Below are 23,805 nucleotides of genomic sequence, written 5' to 3'. Positions count from 1 at the left end.
GGTTCTGTGGTTTTGGTCTTTTGGGTCATCTAACTGTGCACATTGTGGGCTGTGCAGTTGGTAGAGCTGTTGCCTTGCAGCAAGAAGGTTCTGGGTTCGATTCCCGGCCCCGGTCTTTCTGCATGGAGTTTGCATGTTCTCCCTGTGCATGGTGGGTTTTCTCCGGGTACTCCGGTTTCCTCCCACAGTCCAAAAACATGACTGTCAGGTTAATTGGCCTCTCCAAATTGCCCCTAGGTGTGAGTGTGTGTGTGTGTGCATGGTTGTTTGTCCTGTGTGTCTCTGTGTTGCTCTGCGACAGACTGGTGACCTGTCCAGGGTGACCCCGCCTCTCAACCGGAACCCTTGCTGGAGAGGCACCAGCACCCCCTCGGACTCCACTGAGGGACAAGAGTGTAAGAAAATGGATGGATGGATGGATGTGCACATTGTGATGTCAACTGTGACAAAATTATTTTCCACAGTACAGGCAGTTACTCAGTGTCCTGCTTTACAAGAATCTTTTTAAAGTTTATTTTGCAGATTAATTAGGAATTACACTGAGATGTGTGGAAAGGAGAAGTCATCACTCAGGTTTGGCTGAAAAGCAAACAAAACTGGTTTATTGGTTTTCAGGCATCACAGCAGCTTTCAAAATGGCTGCCCTTCTTCTTCTTTCTACTGCCAGTAGATGGCGGTAATGTGCATTACCGCCATCTACTGGAATGGAGTGTAATTTGGGATGCTAAATCTATACTACACAGATTAAAAATAAATGAATAAATAAATAATAATATTTTAAAAATGAACAGAAACAAAAAAGCAGCAGTCCACCCCCATGTGATTCAGACCCCGCCTTCTCAAGCATTTCGGCCAATCACCTTCCAGAGCCGAAAAACAAAACAAAGACTTTCACATTGATAATATAAACATCAATACCTTAATCAACAATAAAATATCAACCAACCATCTTATTTATGCAAATACACATTTTACATTTTGAATTACTTTAACTTTCTTCTCTTATCGCCTCACTTCCTGTTAAAGAGCTGGGTTTGAGGCGGGCTTCCTCTTTAGCTGAAACACAAGATGGCTGCCACCCACTCGGTAACAAACATTTCACACATTGACGCACTGAGTGTTCATATGGAGATATACATGTTAAAGAAGAACTTAGTGCTTCTTAACAGCTGATCTCATGGTTTATTTTTTAAAGTGTTTTACTGAAAATCAGTTTATTTAGCACGAGTTTGCATCCATATATGAATCTCTTACTCTTAAGTTTCATAGGCTGAGGTTTTCTGAGGTTCTCATCTGGATGTAGTTTGATCCTGATGTGAAATACTTCACTTGTTATGGATACAAAAGCAAAGAGATGGGAAATGGAAGGGCTCAGGTGGGAGCAGAGCGACTTTATTCTCCCACGGATGAGTAGTTATCAAAAAAAGAGAAATAGATGTGCTCTTATTTTCTTCATCATTTTCTGTGCTCGTCTCCTAGAATGGTCTCATCACATCTGTGTCTTTGCTTCTTTGCTATTGAACTTGTATGGTATAGTTTTCAGTACGCTCAGCTGAACCTCATTCTCAGGTTACCCAATAATTGCATTTATTGTTCAGTTTTCCTTACAAATGATCAGAAAACATACAAACATTACAATTGCAAGTATTATTTTGCTTAGTAATTTCTTCCACTTTTCTGTGTGCTTCTTCTAAGTCGGTATGAATGAAGATGACAGACATGGAGAGGATCAAGAACACAATCTCCATAGTGGCTGTGAATTAGTAATTCATAACTTGTGCATCGATTTTTTGCCTGAAAACATCAGGAACGTAGCTTTTTAAATTACAGAGGTAAAAAATCATCCATCCATCCATTTTCTTACATCCTTGTCCCTCAGTGGGGTCGGGAGGGTTGCTGGTTCATCTCCAGCTAGCGTACCGGGCGAGAGGCGGGGTCACCCTGGACAGGTCGCCAGTCTGTCACAGGGCAACACAGAGACGAGGTACAAAATCATGAAAGGCGAAATTACATTTTTGCCCCAGTTCAGGGTGAATTCACACCACCTCCGTTTGGTCCGCTTTAATCAAACTCCAGTCCGTTTGTGTTGAAAGTTCAGATCATTTGGAGTGAACTCTGATGCAGACCAAAAAAATCAAACCCTGGTCGCCTGCAAACCTACACTGCAAAAACACAAAGTTGTGCCAAGTATTTATGGTCTAATTTCTAGTGCAAATGTCTTGGCACACTTGAAATAAGACTAAGCTAACTTTCAAGTACCTTTTCTGCAAGATATCTAATAAATATTGATCTAAAAGCATGCTAGTTTACTGGTAGATTTTTTTTCCCCCCACTTGTAACGAGACAAGTAAAAAATCTAGCCAGTGGAACTATTCCTTTATGTATCTATATTCAAGAATTATTGACTGAAGCCAAGCTGATGTATCTAGCTGAAAAACTTATCTTAGTTTTAATTCAAGTGCACTACAATTTTTGCACTAAAAATTTTTGCTAAAGATTTTGTGTTTCTGCAGTTTAGCTCTGAGTTTTGTTGATTTGAATGCAAATGTGACCAAACTGATCCAAAAACAGGAAACAGATGACAGTGCAGGGGATTCTGGGTAACTAAAGCCAAACTCTAAGAATAAAAACAATTAAATAAACATGTTTTGTATAGATCAACATGTGCAGGGAATAATAATTGATCACCTGTAGGATTCATGAGCCATTTTTGAGAGATGAGTCAAAAAAACAACCATTGGTTAATTTTCAATCACACTGCAGTTTCAAATTGCAAGCTTTAAACTTACTGGAGTAATTTGAAACCGGTCCAAATAACACATGCACAGGTTGTAAGTAAGCCTCTTGTAAAACGTACAGCTGGCCTCCAGGTGTAGTCTGTGATTCCAGCTCGTTACCCTGCTGCTCTGCTGTTTCACGTCACCTGAAGCCCTCAGACCAGTGAAAGAGATGAACGTCGTCCTGACAGCTGCACTGAGAGACAAATGTCAGTCAAACTGCGTCTTCACGCCCACGCAGTGCAAAGACGAAGTCTAATCAGGCTGAAAAAGAAACCGTGTGGGTGTATGAGGCCAAAAACTGGCATGCAGGTTCAATATGAAGAGGAAAAGTTTTAAATAGAAGTTAAATCTCTGCATTGTCTGTTGCCTGATTAGGATTTATGAAGCAGCTCTTCTATATGTTGACGTGTTTTCTGCATGAATGCAGCCTTTAGGTCACTATAAAGCAGGTCTGTCTTGACCTTATTATTATCATGATAAATTATAATATTGTTGGTCTGAGACCGTTTTCAATGGTAATGGCATAATAATGCAAGAACATGTTCTCAAAGATCAATAAACTTTAATTTCTGAAGAACATTGAAGACATTTTATAAATAAACGAAACTACAGAAACAAAAATTAAAATCAATTATGAAGTCTGTAAACAAAATGATCCTTTTATAAAAAGGGCCAAAACCAAAACATCAGACTGAAGACTTTTACCATCCAGATTTTGGTAGAAGGATAGAAAAGAGAAAAACAATAAATCATGCAAATGTAAATTATTGAGCTGGTCTTATTTAATGTTGTGATTAATTGATTTATAGCCTATTGCAACAGGCCTAAAGAAAGGAAGTCACATTTAGACTGCAGTCACTCTGCAAAAGCACTAAATCTTACCAAGTAACTGTTTAGTTTCCAGTGAAACTATCTTAGTACATTTGAGTTAAGAAAAAACAAACTAAACTTCAAAAGTAACTTTTCAGCAAAATATACTAGTTTGTCTTGGATATTAATAAAAACTTCTGGTTCCACTGGCAGATAATTATTTCACTCATATGGAAATAATGTTGGCATCAGTCAAATAATCTGCCAGTGGAACTAGTACCTTTTAAAATCAATATTAAGGGAATTATTGACTTAACTCTCCCATATCTTGCTGAAAAGCTACTTGTAAGCTAGTTTAGTCTTATTTTAAGTACACTAAGACATTAGCACTAGCTACTGGACAGATATTTGGTAAGTTTTGTGTTTTTGCAGTGCTCTACGAGAGGCGTGTGTGAATATGTGTGCCGTCATTTGCAGTGTTGACGTTTTCACCGGCTGTCAAACCAGGACCCAAACAATGTTTCCTGTCTTTTCTTTCATTTTTCTCCTTTCTGTCTCTGCACCTTCATTCTCAGACGTTCATTCCTCCTGGGGCGTCTTTGGCCTAAATTTGCGTCTTAGCTTCTGTCAATATGTTTCTGGTTTTTTAAAGATTTGACAGTCAGACAGAGAGGAATGTTTGAACAGTTTCTACACTTTTGCTGTATATTTTCATGGGAGTTAGTGTGCCTGCTTGTCAGTGCTCCCTCTTATTTTTTCCCACCGAGAAGCTGAAAACAAATCAGCACTAATCAGAGAGTGCCTCTCCGCTCAGTTGTCGCACAAACTGAGGCCACACACTCGCACGTACACACCGCCATGCCTTGTTCAAACCTGCCAACAGTAATAGGCCCCTGAATTACAGTGTGTCACCGCTGTATAGCATAAATTGTGCGTGTGTGTGTTTGTCAAGTGGCTACTGATGGTTGCAGAGGTTAAATATCCCGTCCGTTTCTTTCCCTTTTTTTAGGCGCTGATGGTGATTTGAGAGCTCTTGTCAGAAGCAACTTGATTGCATTTGTGATTTGTGGGCGGGCAGAAAGTGTCCAGGCAGGGTGGAAGAAATGAAAAATGGCGCAAAAGGGACAATAGCAAATTGACAGGGTGACAGGGAGGACGCTTTGCAAATACCTACATTTATTCTGAGACACTCAGGAAGAAAGTTTTTATGAGAAAGGTTTTTACTGGTCCTGATTAAAAAACATCAGTTTAATCACACTGGACCTGTGATTAATCACTATGCTTAACTTTGTAAGGTTGAAACATAAATATTTAAAAAATGTTTTATTGTCCGAAGATTCTCAGTTTTCCAAGTTTTAATTTTAAGGAAGTCATTTTGTTTCAAAAAAGTCCTTAACTTATGATAGTTAAGGACACCAGTTGAATTGGACCCATTGGAAAACATGTCAGTGTTTCAGTCAGGGCCGGACGTAGAAAGATGAGGGCCTCTGGGCTGGAGCCAGTTTTGGTGCCCTGTCCAAAAAACAACAAAAACAAACATTTTGCTCATTCAATTTGCAGTAAATTAATAGGGAGGTGCTACACATCAGCAAGTGGTTTAAAACACAACTAAACTATTTAAACTTCACTGCAAAATCACAAATGTTTTTGTTTTAGTTTCTAGTAAAAATGTCTTAGTAAACTGGAAATAAGACAAAACTAAATCACAAGTAGCTGTTCAGCAAGGGGAGGGTTTCGATAAATAATTCCTTAAAATGGATCTGAAAGTTCTAGTTCTACTTTTCTCTTGTAACAGTGGTGCCCAAACGTTTTGCCCCAAAAATACTACATTTTAAAAATAAAACTTTTAAAACAAACTCTTTGTGCTTTTTTATTTTAGCTGCTCAGTAATAAACTAAATAATTTCAGTTTTATTCAAATTACCACAATGGTCAGATTTCTGTAGAAAATATAAAATCATTGTGGATATAAAACTTGAAGGCCCACCCTTTTTTTTTTGGGATGTTTTGTTTTCTTACATGAGAAGTAAGATTTGCTTTAGGGAAAAAATGGGTTAATGCAAAAACTTTGTTCTTGCAGTTTAACATGACAGTATAATATCAAGTTTCCAAAAGTAATTGCAACAAGTGGGTAAAATTCTCTTTTATGACAAGAAATAAATATGTTTGGAGTCAGATTTTAGTGAAAGGGATTGAAATTCAGCTATTGGAACAGAGAAGAATCAGTCTGTTTTTAAAATGAAGCCAGTACACAGCTGCATTCTCACACTGAAGGTGAAGATGGATGAATTACCAGACAGGTAAAATCCTGTTTTTAAAATCTCCAAGCAGAACAGATAGAGCTGAAGATGACAGATGAACAAATGGATCCAGATAAGAGAAACACGATGAAGGGCAGCAGAGGGACTGAGATGTGGGAAACTTTGGGGGAAAAAGACGGTGGCGGTTCTTGCATGAACACTTTAGTCAAGATAATGAAAAAATAAAATATGACGTTCAGTCAGAAAACATGAAGGGATCTGGGAGGGATTTCAAAAGCTTTGTTCACAGAGTCGATGGTGAAAATATTACAGGAAGTGAGATTATCAGGAGGGATTATCGTAGATTGCTGCAGTGGCATTGACATGCTGGCAACATGTGTTTTCTATGTGTTTTTTGTCACTTCCTGTACAGTGAGGAGAATAGCATGGCTGTCCTTCTTTACCAAGAACTGACTGAAATAATCGCTGAAACAAGATTGATTTTTGTTTTATTTTCTGAATTATATTTTTGCTATTTTAACCATATTTACTCATTATTAAGTTTCTGTGTGAAAAACCCCTCCAGCATCTCTCTGTTCCTCAGTCGTGTCGAACTCTTGCTCCTCCAGTCAGCCGTGTCCTGACAAAACAAACAGAAAAGTTTATTCCCGTTTCATAAAACCTGAACCTGGCGATAAGCTCAGAGTTGTTTACTTGTCTTTAGAGGAACACGTCGGTGTTTCGGAGAGTTTTTTCACCATGACGGTCCGGCTCATTCTGTCCATGTGCAGAGCAGAGCCAAGTCCCGTGTAGCCAAATGTTAGCAGGTACGGAAGCTGCGGTGGCCAAAACACTACACCGAAAATCCTTCGTTTCTCTCTGATTTCTGCTAATTCCATGACATTCTGTGTTTTATTGTGGATTTCATTTAATTAATAAATTCTGCGACTCCGTCTGGGTTTATTATCTAACATTTAAAGCAGCCAGTCGTGATCTGAGCATGCACATCCCGACAGTGGGAGGAAAAAAATTAATCTTGCCACGTATATTTTTTAATCTAATTTCTTGTGCCGATATAGTAAAACAAAACAACATTTAACTTTTCAGCAAGATATAGGAGCTTTTTTAAGTAAATATTTTGTTAATATTGATGTAAAAGTTTACTGGCAGATTATTTTTCTAATAAGATGAGAAAACGTCGTTATAAATGACAAACCTCTGCCGGTAGAACTAGAACTTTTCCATCAATATTGTCCATTATTGACTTAAAACAAGCTGAAAAGTTACATGTAAGCTGCTTCTAATATCATCACCTTCCTAAAATAATGGCCTACGCCATTTTTTGCCTGGTTTTTCTTTTTTTTTTGCCTCAAAATAGTTTTTGCAAAGAAGAGGTGGGGATTCTGTTTTGCAAAAATCAATTTTGGCACAAAATAACTTAGATTATTTTAGTAAGGTGACAACATTGCGGAAAAATTTCTCTAAAATAATTATCATTTGTCGTCCTCATTATTTTCTTCAGTCTTCCTTAAAGCCAAAACACAAACCAGTCCAACACATATAAATGATACATGTGGAGACTTTTATTCATTCCTAGTATTTCAAAAGAGAGTCAAGCAAGCAGCAGATTGAAAAATAGAGACACACTTACATGATTTATCAGGGGGAGCAATAAATGCCCATTTTTAAGGCCAAGCCACCACATAAAAGCCTTGGATCACAGAAGTAATGGCTCCCTGTAGGCTAGTGATAACTCTGTTTTTATACGTGAGTGTGTGTGAAGGAGGGAGCGAATGTGACAAACACTGAAAGAAAGGCAATAACGTCTCAAAAATGACAGCCAGCGTGGAAGAAAAGAGGCTGATAAGCACAAGGAGAGGGAGAAAATGTGAGCACAAAGACATCACTGACAGCCTCTGTTTCATTTTCCATCTCTGCCAGCTCCATCTAATCTCAGCCACTGATGTGTTTCTTTCTTCATTTGCAGTTAGTGGTTGGATTACATATCCCACACCCAGCTGTGGGCTCCGTATCACTCAGTGTCTGACTCAGTACGTGTGTGTGTGTGTGCGTGTGTGTGTGTGTGGCACCACCTCATGCGGGGGTCATAAAAATAGCCATAATATTCCCTGACTGATTTTCTCCCTTAGGCGAATAAAGACGGAATCAGCTCTTGTGGGAAAATAGGTTCCCGTGTCTGATGCGGGGTTCGCTAAAAGAAAACCACTTTGGAGCAATGATTATAATTTTTATCGCGGTGATTGCAGAGGCTGAAACTTCCTTTAATAGAGCTCAGCTGGCGAAGTGAGGTATGGGACTATTTTATTGTTGGATCATGTTTTTGTCTGCAATGAAAAGAAATAGTTTTTTTCATCATTGAGACTCATAAAATGCAGCATTTATATATAAAATAGGTTAAACACAATGTTATTGATCTATGAATTACTTGTACTTTACTGTTCAACAGTCTTACTCTATTTAAGTTATTGTTTAGAAATCTGGGGAAATTATTACAAAACTACACTGCAGTAATACATAAACTGGGATATGTAGACACAACATTTGTAAAATCTAAACTATTAAAGTTCATTGACACAGAGGAACTGCTCTGATAATTTACAAAGCCAAACAGTAATTACTGGAAAACATACAAAACTTGACTAAACAGTGCACACTGTCTAACAATGTATAATTTGTTGGATAACAGAGCAAATAAAAAATGCACTGATATCAAAAAATAGTAAAATTTACTATTTTACAAACCAAAATAAAGTTGTAATATTAGGAGAATACAGCTGGAATAATAATGTCTGATAAGAACTTTTAGTTTATCATGAAATCCTCCTGGAACGAATCACAGCCAGAGAAAAGATAAAGTCAACAGTTGAAATAACAGCAAATGATTCAAATTGAACAGTAGTAGAAGAAGAAAGTGAAGAAAAGTGGTTTTAAATTACCATGTCAGCGAAAGTAATGCATTGCCTTCCTGCTTCCTCTTTTAACGTTTGCATGCAGTCAAAGTCTTCATAAGAGGAGATACTTTTAAAAAAACCCAGTGCCTGGTATTGTTTCCCAGAGCTAAAATCAATTTCAGAATCCTATTTTAACGTTTTCTATTCGAGTTAAGTTTACATTTTCTGCTTAATTTTTGTGTTTGTAATTCAATATTCAAGGGAGAATGTGGATGGCGTTCCTTTGTGTTGTCTGCTTTCTTACCTGCCCACACCAACTCGCAGCACGGCTCCTCAAATGAGCCTTGAGGAGGCAAATAACCAAAATGGGAAATGTGTGGAAATGCAGAAGTCATTAAAAAGCCAATTACCCGCAGGTTCAGTCCTGCCGGGAGGAGATCGGGAAATGGTGGAGAGCGACTGTAAACCCAGTGAAATATGGAGACTAAATAGCTCTGCTTTGAAGGTGTGTGTGTTTGTCGAGCTCCCTCATTTGTTGATGCACTAAAAAGCGTAAGTTTTGGTTCTGTACGGACTTTGGGCGGCTCAGGAGCGGAACAGAAAACGCGTCAAACCGAACTTAGAGATGTGATGCGATCTGAAGAACTGTAAAACATTTGGACAACAAGTTTGGTCAAAATCACTCCCACTTTACCTGTAGAGTTTTGCTTTGTCTATTACATCTACTAGTGCAGCAAATCACTGTAAAAATGTTCACACCTCATATTTTCCTTTAGCAACTTTAATTTTAGGATGATATTTTTCAAAATGGCCACCATTTCTGGGCCTTTTTAATCCATTATGGCCATAACTTAACACCGGTTTTTATGGATTGGATGAACTTTATGTCACTATCTGTGCTTTCAACTTTGGTCATCCAGCTTTCATGTAACCACATCTATGAAAATCAGACGCCAAAAGTAAAACTGAAGACTTTGCTGCTTGCAAATCTGACACCGATCGTCTAAATTGTTAGCGTTAGCTTCTGCTAATTTTCCATGTGTTTAACAGTTTCTGAGTAACTTTATTTTGGTAAATTTACAACATGACAAAAARGGAAACAAAATAATTTGCTATTTTACAAACCAATAATTTATGAAAAAGTTTAACAGGTTGAAGTTGAGGCATGTACTTAGTTACACTTCTGYGTTRGCGTTCTCTATCCTTTTACGTTTTCTGCCATTTAGCGTTAGCTATCGCTAATTTTTTTCATGTGTTTATTGCTTTAACTTTTAGTGAAACTAGCTTTTTGTTCAGCTGTGCCCACCGCTGGCATTAAAAACAACTGATTTTAGTGCAAACATATGTTCTTCATTACAACTGTTTAGGACATTTTGGAAAATGTCCATCAGTGAAGGAAAATATTATGGATTTTAATCAATAAAAGTATAAAGGCTATGATTTGACACCACACACAATAATCTAATTATCAGTTTTTGTGTAAAAATGTATTCTATGGGTTGAAGTATGTATGATTTAACACCAGAAATATTCACCTCTGATAAGTTTAAATAAATGTTCTTGGAAAATGGCAGCCATCTTGAATTTCCAGTGGCTAGTGATGATAATGATGATGATTATTATTATTATGTATTTATTTTTATCAAAAAGTAATACTCTGGGAACATCTGCGCCCTGGTAGATTTTTCTGATGTTAAACTATTCTGTCCCTTATCGTCTTGTTTTGTTCTCCGTTGTCCAACGTGAGGATGAAGAGTTTTCATTTCTTTGTTTCTGGCTGTTGTCTTCCTCTGCCTTCTGGCTTGGACACGGGGTTTTAATGTATGCTTCTCAGGGCCAAACACGGGGCAATTGATGGACACCAAAGGGCAGAACTCAACAAAGCACCACTTCCTATTCATTGTCTCCAGTGTCGCTGGTCGCACGCTGGGATTTCGATCTCCTATAGGTCAACCGAGCCGTGATCCAGGGACAGCAGGGACTTTTGGGATTTAGAGTTCCCACGGGTCAAATCTGACCAAAGATTCCCTTCTTGTGTCTCCGGCTGTCTGTGCTTCGTGTTTGTAACTTGCATCCCGACTATTGATCAGTCTATCTGCAAAGAAATATAAAAGTTGTCCCTGAAGGTCTGATCAATAATGCCAATGTCCCCGTCTTTCTCGGCTTATTAGAGGGGGATTACAGCGGATTCTCATTGGCCTCTGGGCATGCGTTTGTGTGTGTGAGGTCATTTATTTCTTATTTACCACTAAAAAGCTTATTGATGACTCGTGTGGTGGTTAACGCAGCAATTTCCGATTCCGACGCCGCCGCCCCTCCACCCTTGAATTGTGAAAGCCTCCTGAACTGAAGTCAAATGGCAAGAGAAATGAATTTATGCTGCATAATGTTGCTCAGATCAATCAGAATCGCTTACATTAGGTCTCAGATCAGCATTTTACTTTTATGAAATGTGAAATTTGCAAACTCTCAACTGTCAAATGGTTTGTCCACTTTTCTCTGTAAGAGGAAAACTTTAGGAATACAATCACTGCAAAAACACAAAATCTTACCAAGTGTTTTTGGTCTGCTATCTTAATTTGAAGTAAGACAAAACTAACTTAAAGATATGCTATCTTGTTCTAAGTGAATATAGATTTAAAGGTACTAGTTTCATTTTCATTTTTTTCACTTCTGAAACTTATCAGAGGTGAATATTTCTGGTGTTAAATCATACATACTTCAACCCATAGAATACATTTTTACACAAAAACTGATAATTAGATTATTGTGTGTGGTGTCAAATCATAGCCTTTATACTTTTATTGATTAAAATCCATAATATTTTCCTTCACTGATGGACATTTTCCAAAATGTCCTAAACAGTTGTAATGAAGAACATATGTTTGCACTAAAATCAGTTGTTTTTAATGCCAGCGGTGGGCACAGCTGAACAAAAAGCTAGTTTCACTAAAAGTTAAAGCAATAAACACATGAAAAAAATTAGCGATAGCTAACGCTAAATGGCAGAAAACGTAAAAGGATAGAGAACGCYAACRCAGAAGTGTAACTAAGTACATGCCTCAACTTCAACCTGTTAAACTTTTTCATAAATTATTGGTTTGTAAAATAGCAAATTATTTTGTTTCCYTTTTTGTCATGTTGTAAATTTACCAAAATAAAGTTACTCAGAAACTGTTAAACACATGGAAAATTAGCAGAAGCTAACGCTAACAATTTAGACGATCGGTTGTTATAATTTTATTAATATTCATGAATTACTGAACTCAAACAAGCTCCTACATCTTGCTGAAAAGTTACTTGTACGTAATCTGGTAAGATTTTGTGCTTTTGCAGTGCTGCAATGATCAGCAACAAAAAAATAAATTCACATTATTAAACTCCCAATCATGATTAGACACTTCTGAAAGACACAAAGAAGTGCGGTGGATGATCAGAGCAGTTGTCACATGTGTAGGAAAATGTCCATAGATGCTTCTGACAGACGTTTCCAGGCCACATGCTGTCGAACTGTCGCGATCAGATTCCCTCTCAAACACTGAATGAAAAAAATGTTAAATCACAAGTTTATAGCAAAGCCTTAGAAGCTGCAAGAAAAACCACAGAGCTGTTTCTGAGAGCTCAGACGGTGTTTTTATCCAAAAGACGACAGACGTGAAACATCTGATAAGGAAAATCAAAGAGAGATTTAAGAGAGAAAGAGTTGAGCATTGAGCGAAGACCCCAGGGAGCCGTTTATGTTCAGAGTAGTCAGTGAAAATCTTCAGTCGGTGTCGTGTTTTAACAGGAAATCAGGGGAATTAATTGATCTATTAAAGGGAGATTGCATCTCTGCTTTCATGCCTCAGTCTGGAAACACAAATGTTCTGTAACAATGTTTGTCATGGAGATACTGGCTTTGTTACTTTATGCTGTTTAGACAAAGATTTGCAAAAGTTTTGAGTTAAAGAACATGGTTGAAACATTTCCGGCAAATAAAAGTCAAGACTGAGAAGAATCTTTAGGGCCTTTTAACAGAATAAAAGAGTCGGTCCTGGCGGAAAACTCTATGAAACACAGATAAATAACTTAAAGCTTAGCACAAGGTTCTGTTTCTGCAACGTAAATGGCACTTGATCATTATTAAAAATGGACAAGCTTTTATGTCTTATAGTTGTTGAGTTCAGCTTCAAAGAATTTTTAAATGAAGATTTGTTTTTTTTAATTAAAAGTCATATTCTTAGTTTTAGAGTTTTTTTTAAAGAAATAGGGAGAATCACCTTGTAAAACTGATGTTTTGTGGAAACAACTTTTTCATTCGTGATACAGAATAAAAGGAAGTATTGACCTCCTGACTAAATATAGGGAAATAGAGACGCGGAAAATTAAAATGGAAGACACATCCATCCATCCATTTTCTCACACCCTTGTCCCTCAGTGGGGTCTGGAGGTGCTGCTGCCTCTCCAGCTAACGTTCTTGGTGAGGGGTGGTGTCACCTGGACAGGTCGCCAGTCTGTCGCAGGGCAACACAGAGACACACAACCATGCACACACACACTCACACCTAGGGGCAATTTGGAGAGGCCAATTAACCTGACAGTCATGTTTTTGGACTGTGGGAGGAAACCGGAGTACCCGGAGAAAACCCACCATGCACAGGGAGAACATGGAGACTCCATGCAGAAAGACCCCAGGCCGGGAATCGAACCCAGAACCTTCTTGCTGCAAGGCAACAGCTCTACCAACTGCGCCACTGTGCAGCCCCATGGAAGAAACAGAGTTTGGAAAATAAAACACATTTCATATTACCTGGACTATGAAAACTTCTGCACAGTTTCATGACTCTTTAAATTCAATGTTTGTCGTCCTGATTGTCAGTGTTTAACGTTTTTCCTCTCTTTGCCTCCTTCGCCATCAGTTATTGGTGAAGTGTCAACATTTAGCTTCTGTGTTTAGCGCAAATGAAGAGAGCCAGCCGACCGCAACATAAACCGATGTAAAAGCATTATAAAAAGCCATTTGGAGGTTTGTGAAGAGTGACGAAATTCCCCAGCCTCACACGCCCTCACGCAGACGCACCGCCTGCTCCATTTGCTGTAATATGAGTAAATGAATTAGGTTTTGATGCTTTAAAAGCTTTTTTCTTTTGGCTCTTATTGGGAGTAAATTTCGCTCTAATGGTGAGGTGTGTTTACAAGCCGCTGGCGGCGGAGAGAGAGAGATGGACAACCTGAAGGAGGGAATTTTAAAGGGAGGACAAAGGAGAGTAAGAATGATGGATTATAAATGGATTTTAAAAGAAGGGCACGTCGGGATGAAGGGGAAAGAGGACGGGAGGATAGAAGAACGTACTCAACCTCAGACAGATGAATGAGTTGTTTGCATTCATGGTTTACTCCATTGCCCCATTAAAGGCATTTCAATTACCGACTTATCAGATTACTGCAAGGTTAAGAGACGGAGGTGGGGGCCGGAGAACAGCGTCGTAAGAGATGAGCTATGAAGATTAACATTAATGTAAGAGCAGAGAGAGAAACTAAATGGCTGTCCAGAATACAAATGCAACACAGTTTAAATGCATCATTGTGTGTCAGGCTTTTAATTTGGTTTTTCTCTTTCTTTCTTAATTATTTCTGAGTTTTTTTTGTTCAGGTGAGCTTTTTGAATAGATTTTGTTTTCGTGTTGGTTTGGTTTAGTCTTCCTGTCTGTGCTTTATTACCCTGGAGGCCTGCACAGCAGAGCACGATGAGCGGCTTAGCTTTAGACTCCTAAAAGATGTAAGTTTTTGACTTTTTCTTTACACTTTTACTTTAATAAGTGTCAACATACTTTGATTTAACAGTAGTCACCATCTATTCTCTATGTTTTTGTAGAGTATGTCTAATATTTCCCCTGATTGGCTGTTCCCTGATAACGTAGCTCAGGAAGACGGTGACTGTTGGTCCCACTTGTTTAATGCATAATCCTTGGGGTTTGAACTATTAAAATGAGCAGCTATAAGTGTGTTGAAGTCTCAAATGTTTGTGGATTTCAGCAGTATTGTGCACATTTCACACAGATTTACTAGTGTTGTTAATATTTGTGCAGGAATGAGACCAAACGATAACAGATCTGAAGACTTTAGCAGTGATAGAAGAATAATTTAACCTGTTTGACCTCAAATATGAACAAACCAAACTAGTTACTGATGCTGAATTTGAGTCTTTGCTGTTTTGATATATTCAGCCCAGCTTCCTGTCTGTTCCTGCTGATGATGATGATGATCCTGCAGGGCCATTACCCATTCAGGACGCAGAACATATGGGGGTGTGAGGCACCTCAGGGGGGAATCGGGTGTACTAAATGGACCGAAGGCCACAGAGATATTTGTGTTGGGGTTCGCCGATTCCCCTCGGCATGAATTATGCGATGGCGATGATGAGGAAGATGAGCCATTTTACCCAGCAATGGCGTCGTTTTTCATCCAGATAGAAAGAAGTCATGTCCGTCCAGCAGCTGAAGATTCTGGTTTCGCTCACGCTGAGCCTCCTTCTCTGGCTCATCCAATTTAAGTTTGTTTTCAGGCACTAGGAAAGACTTTCTTAGTTTTGTTTTTAAAGTCGCATTGGAAAATTTAATCAGTTTTATTCTCAAACAATCAAAACAATGACTTGTAGACTTCAAGATTCTCACAAGTTTGATTCGTTTCTTGAGATGTTGGAGAAAAAAATGTTTTCTGACTCATTTTACCTGATATTTATCATTTATGATTGCACTTTCTGACCCGTGTGAAAGGTTTGCTTTTTGTTTTAGTCAACCTATTGTTTTTGACGCAGTTTCTTTATTTATTTTACATTGTTTGTTTTTCTCCTAACTGCACTGACTGAACAAACTAAAGCTGTTTTTACATGCTTGACCAAGTTTGTGAAGATATTGGTGTATTTAAATGTGCTGTACTGCTGCAGAGTTATCAAATTAATTTGTAATGATTAGAAAAAAATAAACATTCTCAGTCAATCTTCTTTATTGGATTGGTATCGGCCGATACTAAAACTCAGATATCGGTATCGGAAGTGGAAAAGTGGATTGGTGCATACTTCTTAACCCCAGCTGAAAACTTTCAGGTAGGAAACGGAAAAGAGAAATCCATATTTTTTCTTGATCACAGACCTTAACTTGCTGCTGTTTAAAAATACCACATCCTATAAGATCCCAAGTGGGAAGATGATGCCGAGGTATGGAGCATATATTCCCCAGGAGCATCGTTTCCTTTGTTCAGGTGTGCATATCCATGTTTTCCTTTAAGCTGGCCTCCTACGCTGTATATAATAGCTTTTCAGCTCTATTAAAAGGCTGCATCCGCCTCCTTCACATATTGTCACAAGCTAAAGACATAAATCCAGTGCAGAAACACTTAAGTGTGCATTACTGTTAACTGAATAATATCAACACTAATACATGGCTGTAGAAGTTTACTTTCTAAAGGACTATTGTGGAAAAAAGCCAAACTGTTTTGAAAGCCGTATCAGTCCTCAGAAGATTAGCTCCATAAAATTGTGACTTTTTTTGTGAAATAGAACTAAATTGGGATTGATTTTCTCAGGGAATCACCTTGTAGGAGCTAAAATCTTGCTTTCTGTCTCTTACTTGTGTTTTTGCAACAGATTGCTTGTAACAAAGAGCCTTAAAGTGTGTTCCTGCTATGTCTGGTATTGTGCTGATACAACATATAATTATCCTTTTGTATTTAGGAGTCTTTTCTGCCTGAACATGCAGTTATTGACATGGAAAAAAGAAAATGCCCCATTTCAAAAGTAACTATTTGTTTCAGTTGAGTCAGACTTTGGCATCCACTTATAATCAGCTTAAATTTTGTGAATCAATATTCTCTTTATGATGTTACTTTGATGATAATTGCTTAATCATACATTATCGTAATGAATGCAGAGTTTGGTTTTTGTTGTGTACATTTTCTCCAATCTATTGATTTTTAATTAATTATACACACTGCTCAAAATGTATTTGGGTAAATTTAATGTACAGTTGCAATTGCTTCTCACTATTCGTGCCGGAACTCTGCTGGGGTTGCTAGGTAACGGGGCTGGGCTTCACTAAGGTTGCTAGGTAACGGGCGGAACTCTGCTGGGGTTGCTAGGTAATGTGCAGTCCCTGCTGATTTGTTACTTTACTTTCAGAAGGTTTTTGAAACAGCTGATTTTCCAGACACCAAAATACATCAACTTGTTCTCAACAAAACTGGGTGTTTTTTTTGTTTTTTTAAGTACTTGGTCTGTTTTTAGAAACAGTAGAAACCCAAATAGAAGCACCAAAAACAACCAAACTGTGAATTTTGAGTAACGGGTCCCATTTAAAATGATTTCCACAGCTGAAATATGCAGCAGAGGATTGTGCTTCACTTTGTTGTCGACATCTTTGGAAAAGTAAAAGTGAGATCTCAGACTCTCCACAGTTTTTGTGAAAACAGTTGGTCTCGAGTGGCAGTGTGTGCTGGAACGTTTGTTGCTCTGAGTTGACCCATTTATTCTGATCTGGACGTGTGTGTGTGCGTGTGTGTGTGTGTGTGTGTGTGTGTGTGTGTGATGCGGTAGACGGATTCACGGGTTTTTCTCATGTTAACAGATTTTTTGTCTCTCTAACCTCCGTAGCAGCAAAACAATGTGAGAAACGGCAGTTGCGAGTTTGTTCTGTTTCTGGTCGTGCTTGTTGGAGTGTGAGTGAATAAAAGCATCTTGTGTTACTCTGTTGTGTAAAATCTGGGCCTTTGTGATAATTTATATCCATGAGATTCATTCTCACATTCTCCGTTTGTGTTTTTCACGTCCATAGTACCACTGTCCTATTTTTATGTTGCCCCATCCACCTTAATTTGCCAAGTTATGCGTTCATTATAATATTTGCGATTCTTCCAGAAATGTAAAGTTTTCTTAGCGTGTAAAATGCCACAGATATTTTAGAAAATGTTTTATTCGAACCACAGGATGTGGAAAATGATTTGGCTAAAATGAAAAAGGGTTATTACAGTGCAGCTTAAACATAGGTGAATTATTTATTTCTCAGCCAAACTGTTAAGGTGTTTGCCATGAAAAAGTAGCATAATCATAAAATCCCATTTTTGCATTGCATAGATGCAATTTGGGGAGCCATTTAATGTAATTTTTACTACAGGACATATTTTCAAACCTAAAAAACCTAGAATGAAGTATCAGTTATGCTTTATTTGTAAGTTCTGTCTCTATTATTATTATTATTCTGTGAAACACCCTTCAGAAACCATCAGAGGACAAAAAAATAAGCATTAGTTACGATTAATCTGCACAGTCACACCTGCTTTATTTAGTATGCAACGTTTCCCTTCTCCCTTCCCAGAGACTCTTCCAGTCGCTTCTAATTCTTAGTGAAGCTGATGGCAGTTAGCCAAATGGAGCTGGTCGACCCATAAAAGCTCCATCCTCGGCCGTAAAGCACCGACTAAAACACACTTAAACCATAAGCTGACAAAGAAAGTGTGGTTTACGCCTGGTTTTGCAACCCTCAGGGTGTGGATGCATTAGGACATTGATATACCATTTTGGTGATTTAAAGAGCTTTAAGAGTTTGGCTTTTTTTGCTGCATCAAGCATTTGGTTTATGCTGTACGAAACTTACCAGCCATTTTCCAGCTCACAGTACTTCGTAATTAATAGTTTGTGGGACATTATTTATCCACGGAGGATGCACTTAATGTCCTGAAGGAATCAATGATTCTCTCTCTGTGAAGCATAAAGTATCCTGTGCATGTGAGGAAGCATGATTATAAAATAGGACTCCATATTCAAGTCAAGTTTATTTAAAAAGTTCATTTAACGCGATGCTCTCGACCCAAAGGGCGATACCTGCAGGGAGCCAAGGGAAAAATTAATGCAGGAGAAACACAAAAACGTTACGACATCCCTTCGTTTGGCCTTAGAGGAGGAGAAAAGCAGGACATTTTAACATTTTAGATTTAATTTTTCATGCTGATAATTCACTAAAAACTAGAAACCTAAAGGCTAGTGACAAACAGACGATTCACTTCGGAATCCCCAAATATGACTATTGAGGTTTGGCCAGTTGTTGTTTGATTAATTACAGACATCCATCCATCCATTTTCTTGCACCCTTGTCCCTTAATGGGGTCGGGAGGGTTGCTGGTGCCTATCTTCAGCTAACGTTTTGGGCGAGAGGCGAGGTACACCCTGGACAGGTCGCCAGTCTGTCGTAGATTACGTAATTACAGACATTTACAGTTAACTTGACTAGATTTTTTATTCAAGTCTCACCTGTGGTATGAAATAAATTGAACTGGTCCCAAGACCTGGACGCTATGGTAACTGAAACATGTAAAAATTATTTTTTCTAAAGCAGACAGAGAAAACAGAAGTAAAAACTGTTTGGAAAAAGCTACAATTCCTGTTTTTAAATGAAAATGCGCCTTGTTTGTTTTCCATGTAACTTAATGGAGCTTTCTCACCCTTTAACAGCATAAATTAATTAATTACATGGGTGCAGCAGCCTGATTGCAGCATGCTGCTTCAATCCAAAATGTCTTTCAAAAAGTGACATGATTTAGTTGAAAACCGATGTCAGATTAACTTCATGTGTGTTTTTTGTTCTTTTCCATGTGTGCAGGCTCCTTTATGGTCGTGAACGCATCGGGCCGTGCGTCAGGACAGAAGGCTCACCTGTACATGCCCACCCTGAAGGAGAACGACACCCACTGCATCGACTTCCTGTACTCTCTGTCCAGTCGCGACGGGGCAAGCCCAGGAACTTTAAACGTCTACATCAAGGTGTGTAGCAGCAAATGAAGATGTGTGAAGCCGAGAAGGACTGGTGCACAAGCTACTGCCTGGAAACGGCCGTTTATTTGACGTCAGCTCAGGGTGTGACGTGTGCAGCTAGCTTACTGAAGGATTGTTTAAAAATAATAATGAATACATGGTTTAAAACAAGTCACTCAAAAGAAAGATTAAATATATTAGTGGAAATACAATGCCAGGATTACTTTTAGGATCGGAGGAAGTTGAGCTATACATGCGATAAGTTTTGATATGTTGCTCACCAGCGATTCGATTTTTTTGAACGACTGCCAGTGAGTCTCAATAATGAGAACTGTTCTTTTTTACGACTTTGCGTGCTTAGGCTGCAGAAGAGGATTTTTGTTTCGGCCAAAGCAACTCAGCATTTCTTTCATTGTGCTTCTAGATTACAAATAGCCCTAATGCACACAACACTTGATGGTGAAGAACAACTTTGCTTTTGATTTAGAATCCAAACGTTAATAATCTGTAAATAAGACGTGTTCGTGGTTTTGTTGTGGCCATTCACGTTTATAAAAACAGCTCCACCCTTATCATTACAAGAAAAGGGTGAGTGAGTAGAGAGACTAGTGTTTTCATTAGTGTCATTAAATGGGTTAAGTGATCCTCAACCTGGAAAAGTTTGAGAAACATCCAAATAGGTGAGATGTTTTAGTTCGCTATAAAAACTCAGGACCGAAGGGGTTAAAAAAGCCTCTGCAGCACCACATCTAAGGAAAATCTATCTTTTGAGGTTTGCTGCTTTGGATTGCAGGCTCCCTGAATCAGCTCTTTTCATCATTTACCTTTCTGTCGTCCTTCCCTGCTGCTCGCCGCCTGCAGGTGAACGGAGGCGCTCAAGGTAACCCGGTGTGGAACGCCTCGGATACCGTCACCGAAGGCTGGGTCAAGGCTGAACTCGCCATTTCCACATTCTGGCCCAACTCCTATCAGGTACCCCACATGCACATCTACACGCACATGCACACACACACACACGCACACATATATCGCACGCACATGCAGACACACACACACACACACACACACATGCAGACACACACACACACACGCACGCAGACACACACACACACACACACACACACACACATATACACACGCACATATATCGCACGCACACGCAGACACACACAGACACACATACGCACACACACACATGCATATATTGCACGCACATGCACACACACACACTCACGCATATATCGCACGCACACGCAGGCACACACAGACACACATACGCACACACACACATGCATATATCGCACGCACACGCAGACACACACAGACACACATACGCGCACACACAAATGCATATATTGCACGCACATGCACACACACGCATATATCGCACGCACACGCAGACACACACACACACGCACGCATATATCGCACGCACACGCAGACACACACACACACACGCACGCATATATCGCACGCACACGCAGACACACACACGCTCTCTGTTTATAGTAATGCTCAGATAAAATACGGACGCACCGATCCACTTATTTCACTTCTGATGTTTAGAATCGGCTGATTCTGATCTGATACTGAAAAACAGCTGAATTGTTTAAAAGCATTCATTTCTTTTAACCACAGACATAATTGTACTGAATTGCACTTTTATTTTATAATTCTGCACCAGAACATCACATTAAATACACCAATAGCTTCACAACTTGGTCAAACATGTAAAACAACTTTCATGTGTTGATTCAGTGCAGTTAGGACTAAAACAGCCAAAGAAATTTAAATACTAAAATTAAAACAGAAGGTCGACTGTCTTGGTCAAACTTCAAACTGCAACAAACCTTCTTTCTTTGGTTCAGAAAGTAAAATTAGGAATTGTAAATATAATATAAATAGTAAAGCATGATGTTGCTCAGAGCACAAAACATAGAATTAGACTGAATAGATCTGACCCAATGGATCAGGAACGTTGTCAGGAAACCAGACCTAGAAGTTTTCTGAATATTGGGACCAATATCAATATTAGTACGGGATGCAGATGCTGTCGGACTGCGATACGACTCCATAACACCCAGAGATGGAGTTCATTTTAAAGTTTTAATAAAGATGTGAATTATTTTAGACAGCCTGACTGTTTCTCTGGTACAGAGATAAAATGCAGAGGTGGAAACTTATATTTTAGCTACTATAAAGAGTCACTGCTTACCGTTTAGAGTCACGTATTGCGGTGAGTTCTGTAACTGAACTGTTCGTTTAACGACCTCCAGTCTTGCTGTGTTTCCTTGTTTATTGGTCTATTAAAGGTGCAGCAGTATATAATACAGCTCTGTGCTGCCGTGAAGTAACACTACAGTACCTTTTGCTTTAGGTAATGACCTGAGTGGATAAAAGCACCATAGATATAAGACTTTATAGGAGCTAAAGAGAATTAAAGGCTTCTTTATCCTTTCCTCCCTAATTATCTGTGACCTCCCAGGGAGAGATGACACTTCCCTTTTCTACACCGACTATCAGCTAAAAGTTCAGAGCACCAAGTGCAACAAAGTGGTTTTATGCAAAACCTATGGTGGTATAATTACTTTTCACTTATACAAAAAGGTGAAATTATTTAAGATGAGTAGAAAACTAAAATAAACCACGAATGATTTAGTTTCAAGTTGAATCAACAGTAAAAAGCAACTTACTAGAAACTTTTAGACAAGTATAGGAGCTTCTTCTAAGATGATAATTCATTAATATTGATTTTAAAAGTATTAGTTCTCCAGATTTTTTCACTTATAACATTGAACAAATGTAACCAATCTGATTGGACCTTTTTAAATCAATATTAAGGGGAATTATTGACTCTAAACAAGCTGGTATAACTTACTGAAAAGTTACTGAAAAGTTATTTTGTCTTATTTTAGGTCTGCTAAGATATTTGCACTAGAAACTAAATCAGAAAGGTATATATACTTTTTTACTTTAATCATAACTTTTTTTTTTTTTTTTCGGGCTGCACAGTGGTGCAGTTGGTAGAGCTGCTGCCTTGCAGCAAGAAGGTTCTGGGTTCGATTCCCGGCCCCGGTCTTTCTGCATGGAGTCTCCATGTTCTCCCTGTGCATGGTGGGTTTTCTCCAGGTACTCCGGTTTCCTCCCACAGTCCAAAAACATGACTGTCAAGTTAATTGGTCTGTCTAAATTGCCCCTAGGTGTGAGTGTGTGTGGATGGTTGTGTGTCTCTGTGTTGCCCTGCGACAGACTGGCGACCTGTCCAGGGTGACCCCGCCTCTCGCCCGGAACGTTAGCTGAAGATGGGCACCAGCACCCCTCCTGACCCCACTGAGGGACAAGGGTGAAAGAAAATGGATGGATGGATGGATGGATAACTTTTTTCCTCAGAATTCACATTTTTTAAATTTCAGATGATTAAAGTCAGATTTTTACCTGGCACGGTTTTGCGTTTTTACAGTGCTTAAATTTAAGATGGAATCATGATTGGCCAATAAACTTACCAAGCAGCATTCTCATGTTTTACTTTAAGAAGAAATATTTGTGTTTTTGATACAAATGTGTTTGAGAAAAAGCGATCTCACTCTTCAGAGTATCCTGGCTCCGTTTGGACGCGGTTTGACAGTATATTCATGTTTATGTTGGTGGAGTTCATGGCCTCCCAGCCACCCGGCTGACTTCATGTCACCCTCAGTCTGTGTTCAGGTCTTTTTTAAGTGCATGTGTGGGGTAAAGAAATGAAGAACAACACAAAGCGACAGCTTCAGAAAGGGAAAAAAACAGATGAGGGAAAAACAGGGGGGCAATGAGTGATGGAAGATGGATGAGGAGAAAATAAGAAGGGAGAAAAGCGGAGAAGTGACAGCATATGTGGCTGGCATACGGATAGAGACAGAAGTGATGAAGTGAAAAGAGGAATAGTTGCTGACTTTTGGTGGAAAATTCCCCTGGGCTTCCCATATGAGCTTCTTCACAGCGATGTCGAGACGCAGCAGCCTGTGAAGGGAAAAAAAGTTTTTATATCTGGATCTCTTTAATTTATTTTTTTTCTCCTTCCTCTCTCTCTTCTGTGTTTTGACTCTCAGGTAATATTCGAGGCGGTTTCGGTCCAAGGCCACCCTGGTTTCATCGCCATCGATGACATACGAGTTCTCGCTCATCCTTGCCGTAAGTGAGAGAGACTCGGTTTGACCCTGCAAACTGTAGCCCTGCTGAGCATCATCTGTTTTATTGCTGTCCTGCACACACACGCACACACACACACACACACACACACACACACAC

General features: G+C 38.9%; 1 protein-coding gene across 14 annotated transcripts in view; it reads left to right on the top strand.

Moving 5' to 3' along the window:
- ptprt (protein tyrosine phosphatase receptor type T) overlaps positions 1-23,805 on the top strand; it is a 316,254-nt gene that overhangs the window by 58,084 nt on the left and 234,365 nt on the right. For all 14 annotated transcript variants that reach the window (XM_017304835.1, XM_017304834.1, XM_008408309.2 and 11 more), the window contains exons 3-5: positions 19,370-19,530; positions 20,383-20,493; positions 23,607-23,688. In XM_017304835.1, coding sequence (XP_017160324.1) covers positions 19,370-19,530; positions 20,383-20,493; positions 23,607-23,688 — 354 coding nt within the window. The remainder of the gene's footprint in view (positions 1-19,369; positions 19,531-20,382; positions 20,494-23,606; positions 23,689-23,805) is intronic.

This window comes from Poecilia reticulata, linkage group LG5 (assembly GCF_000633615.1).
Source record: "Poecilia reticulata strain Guanapo linkage group LG5, Guppy_female_1.0+MT, whole genome shotgun sequence".
NCBI classification, from domain to species: Eukaryota; Metazoa; Chordata; class Actinopteri; order Cyprinodontiformes; family Poeciliidae; genus Poecilia; species Poecilia reticulata.
Note: the sequence above shows the minus strand (reverse complement) of the source record. Positions and strands in the feature narration are given on the sequence as shown.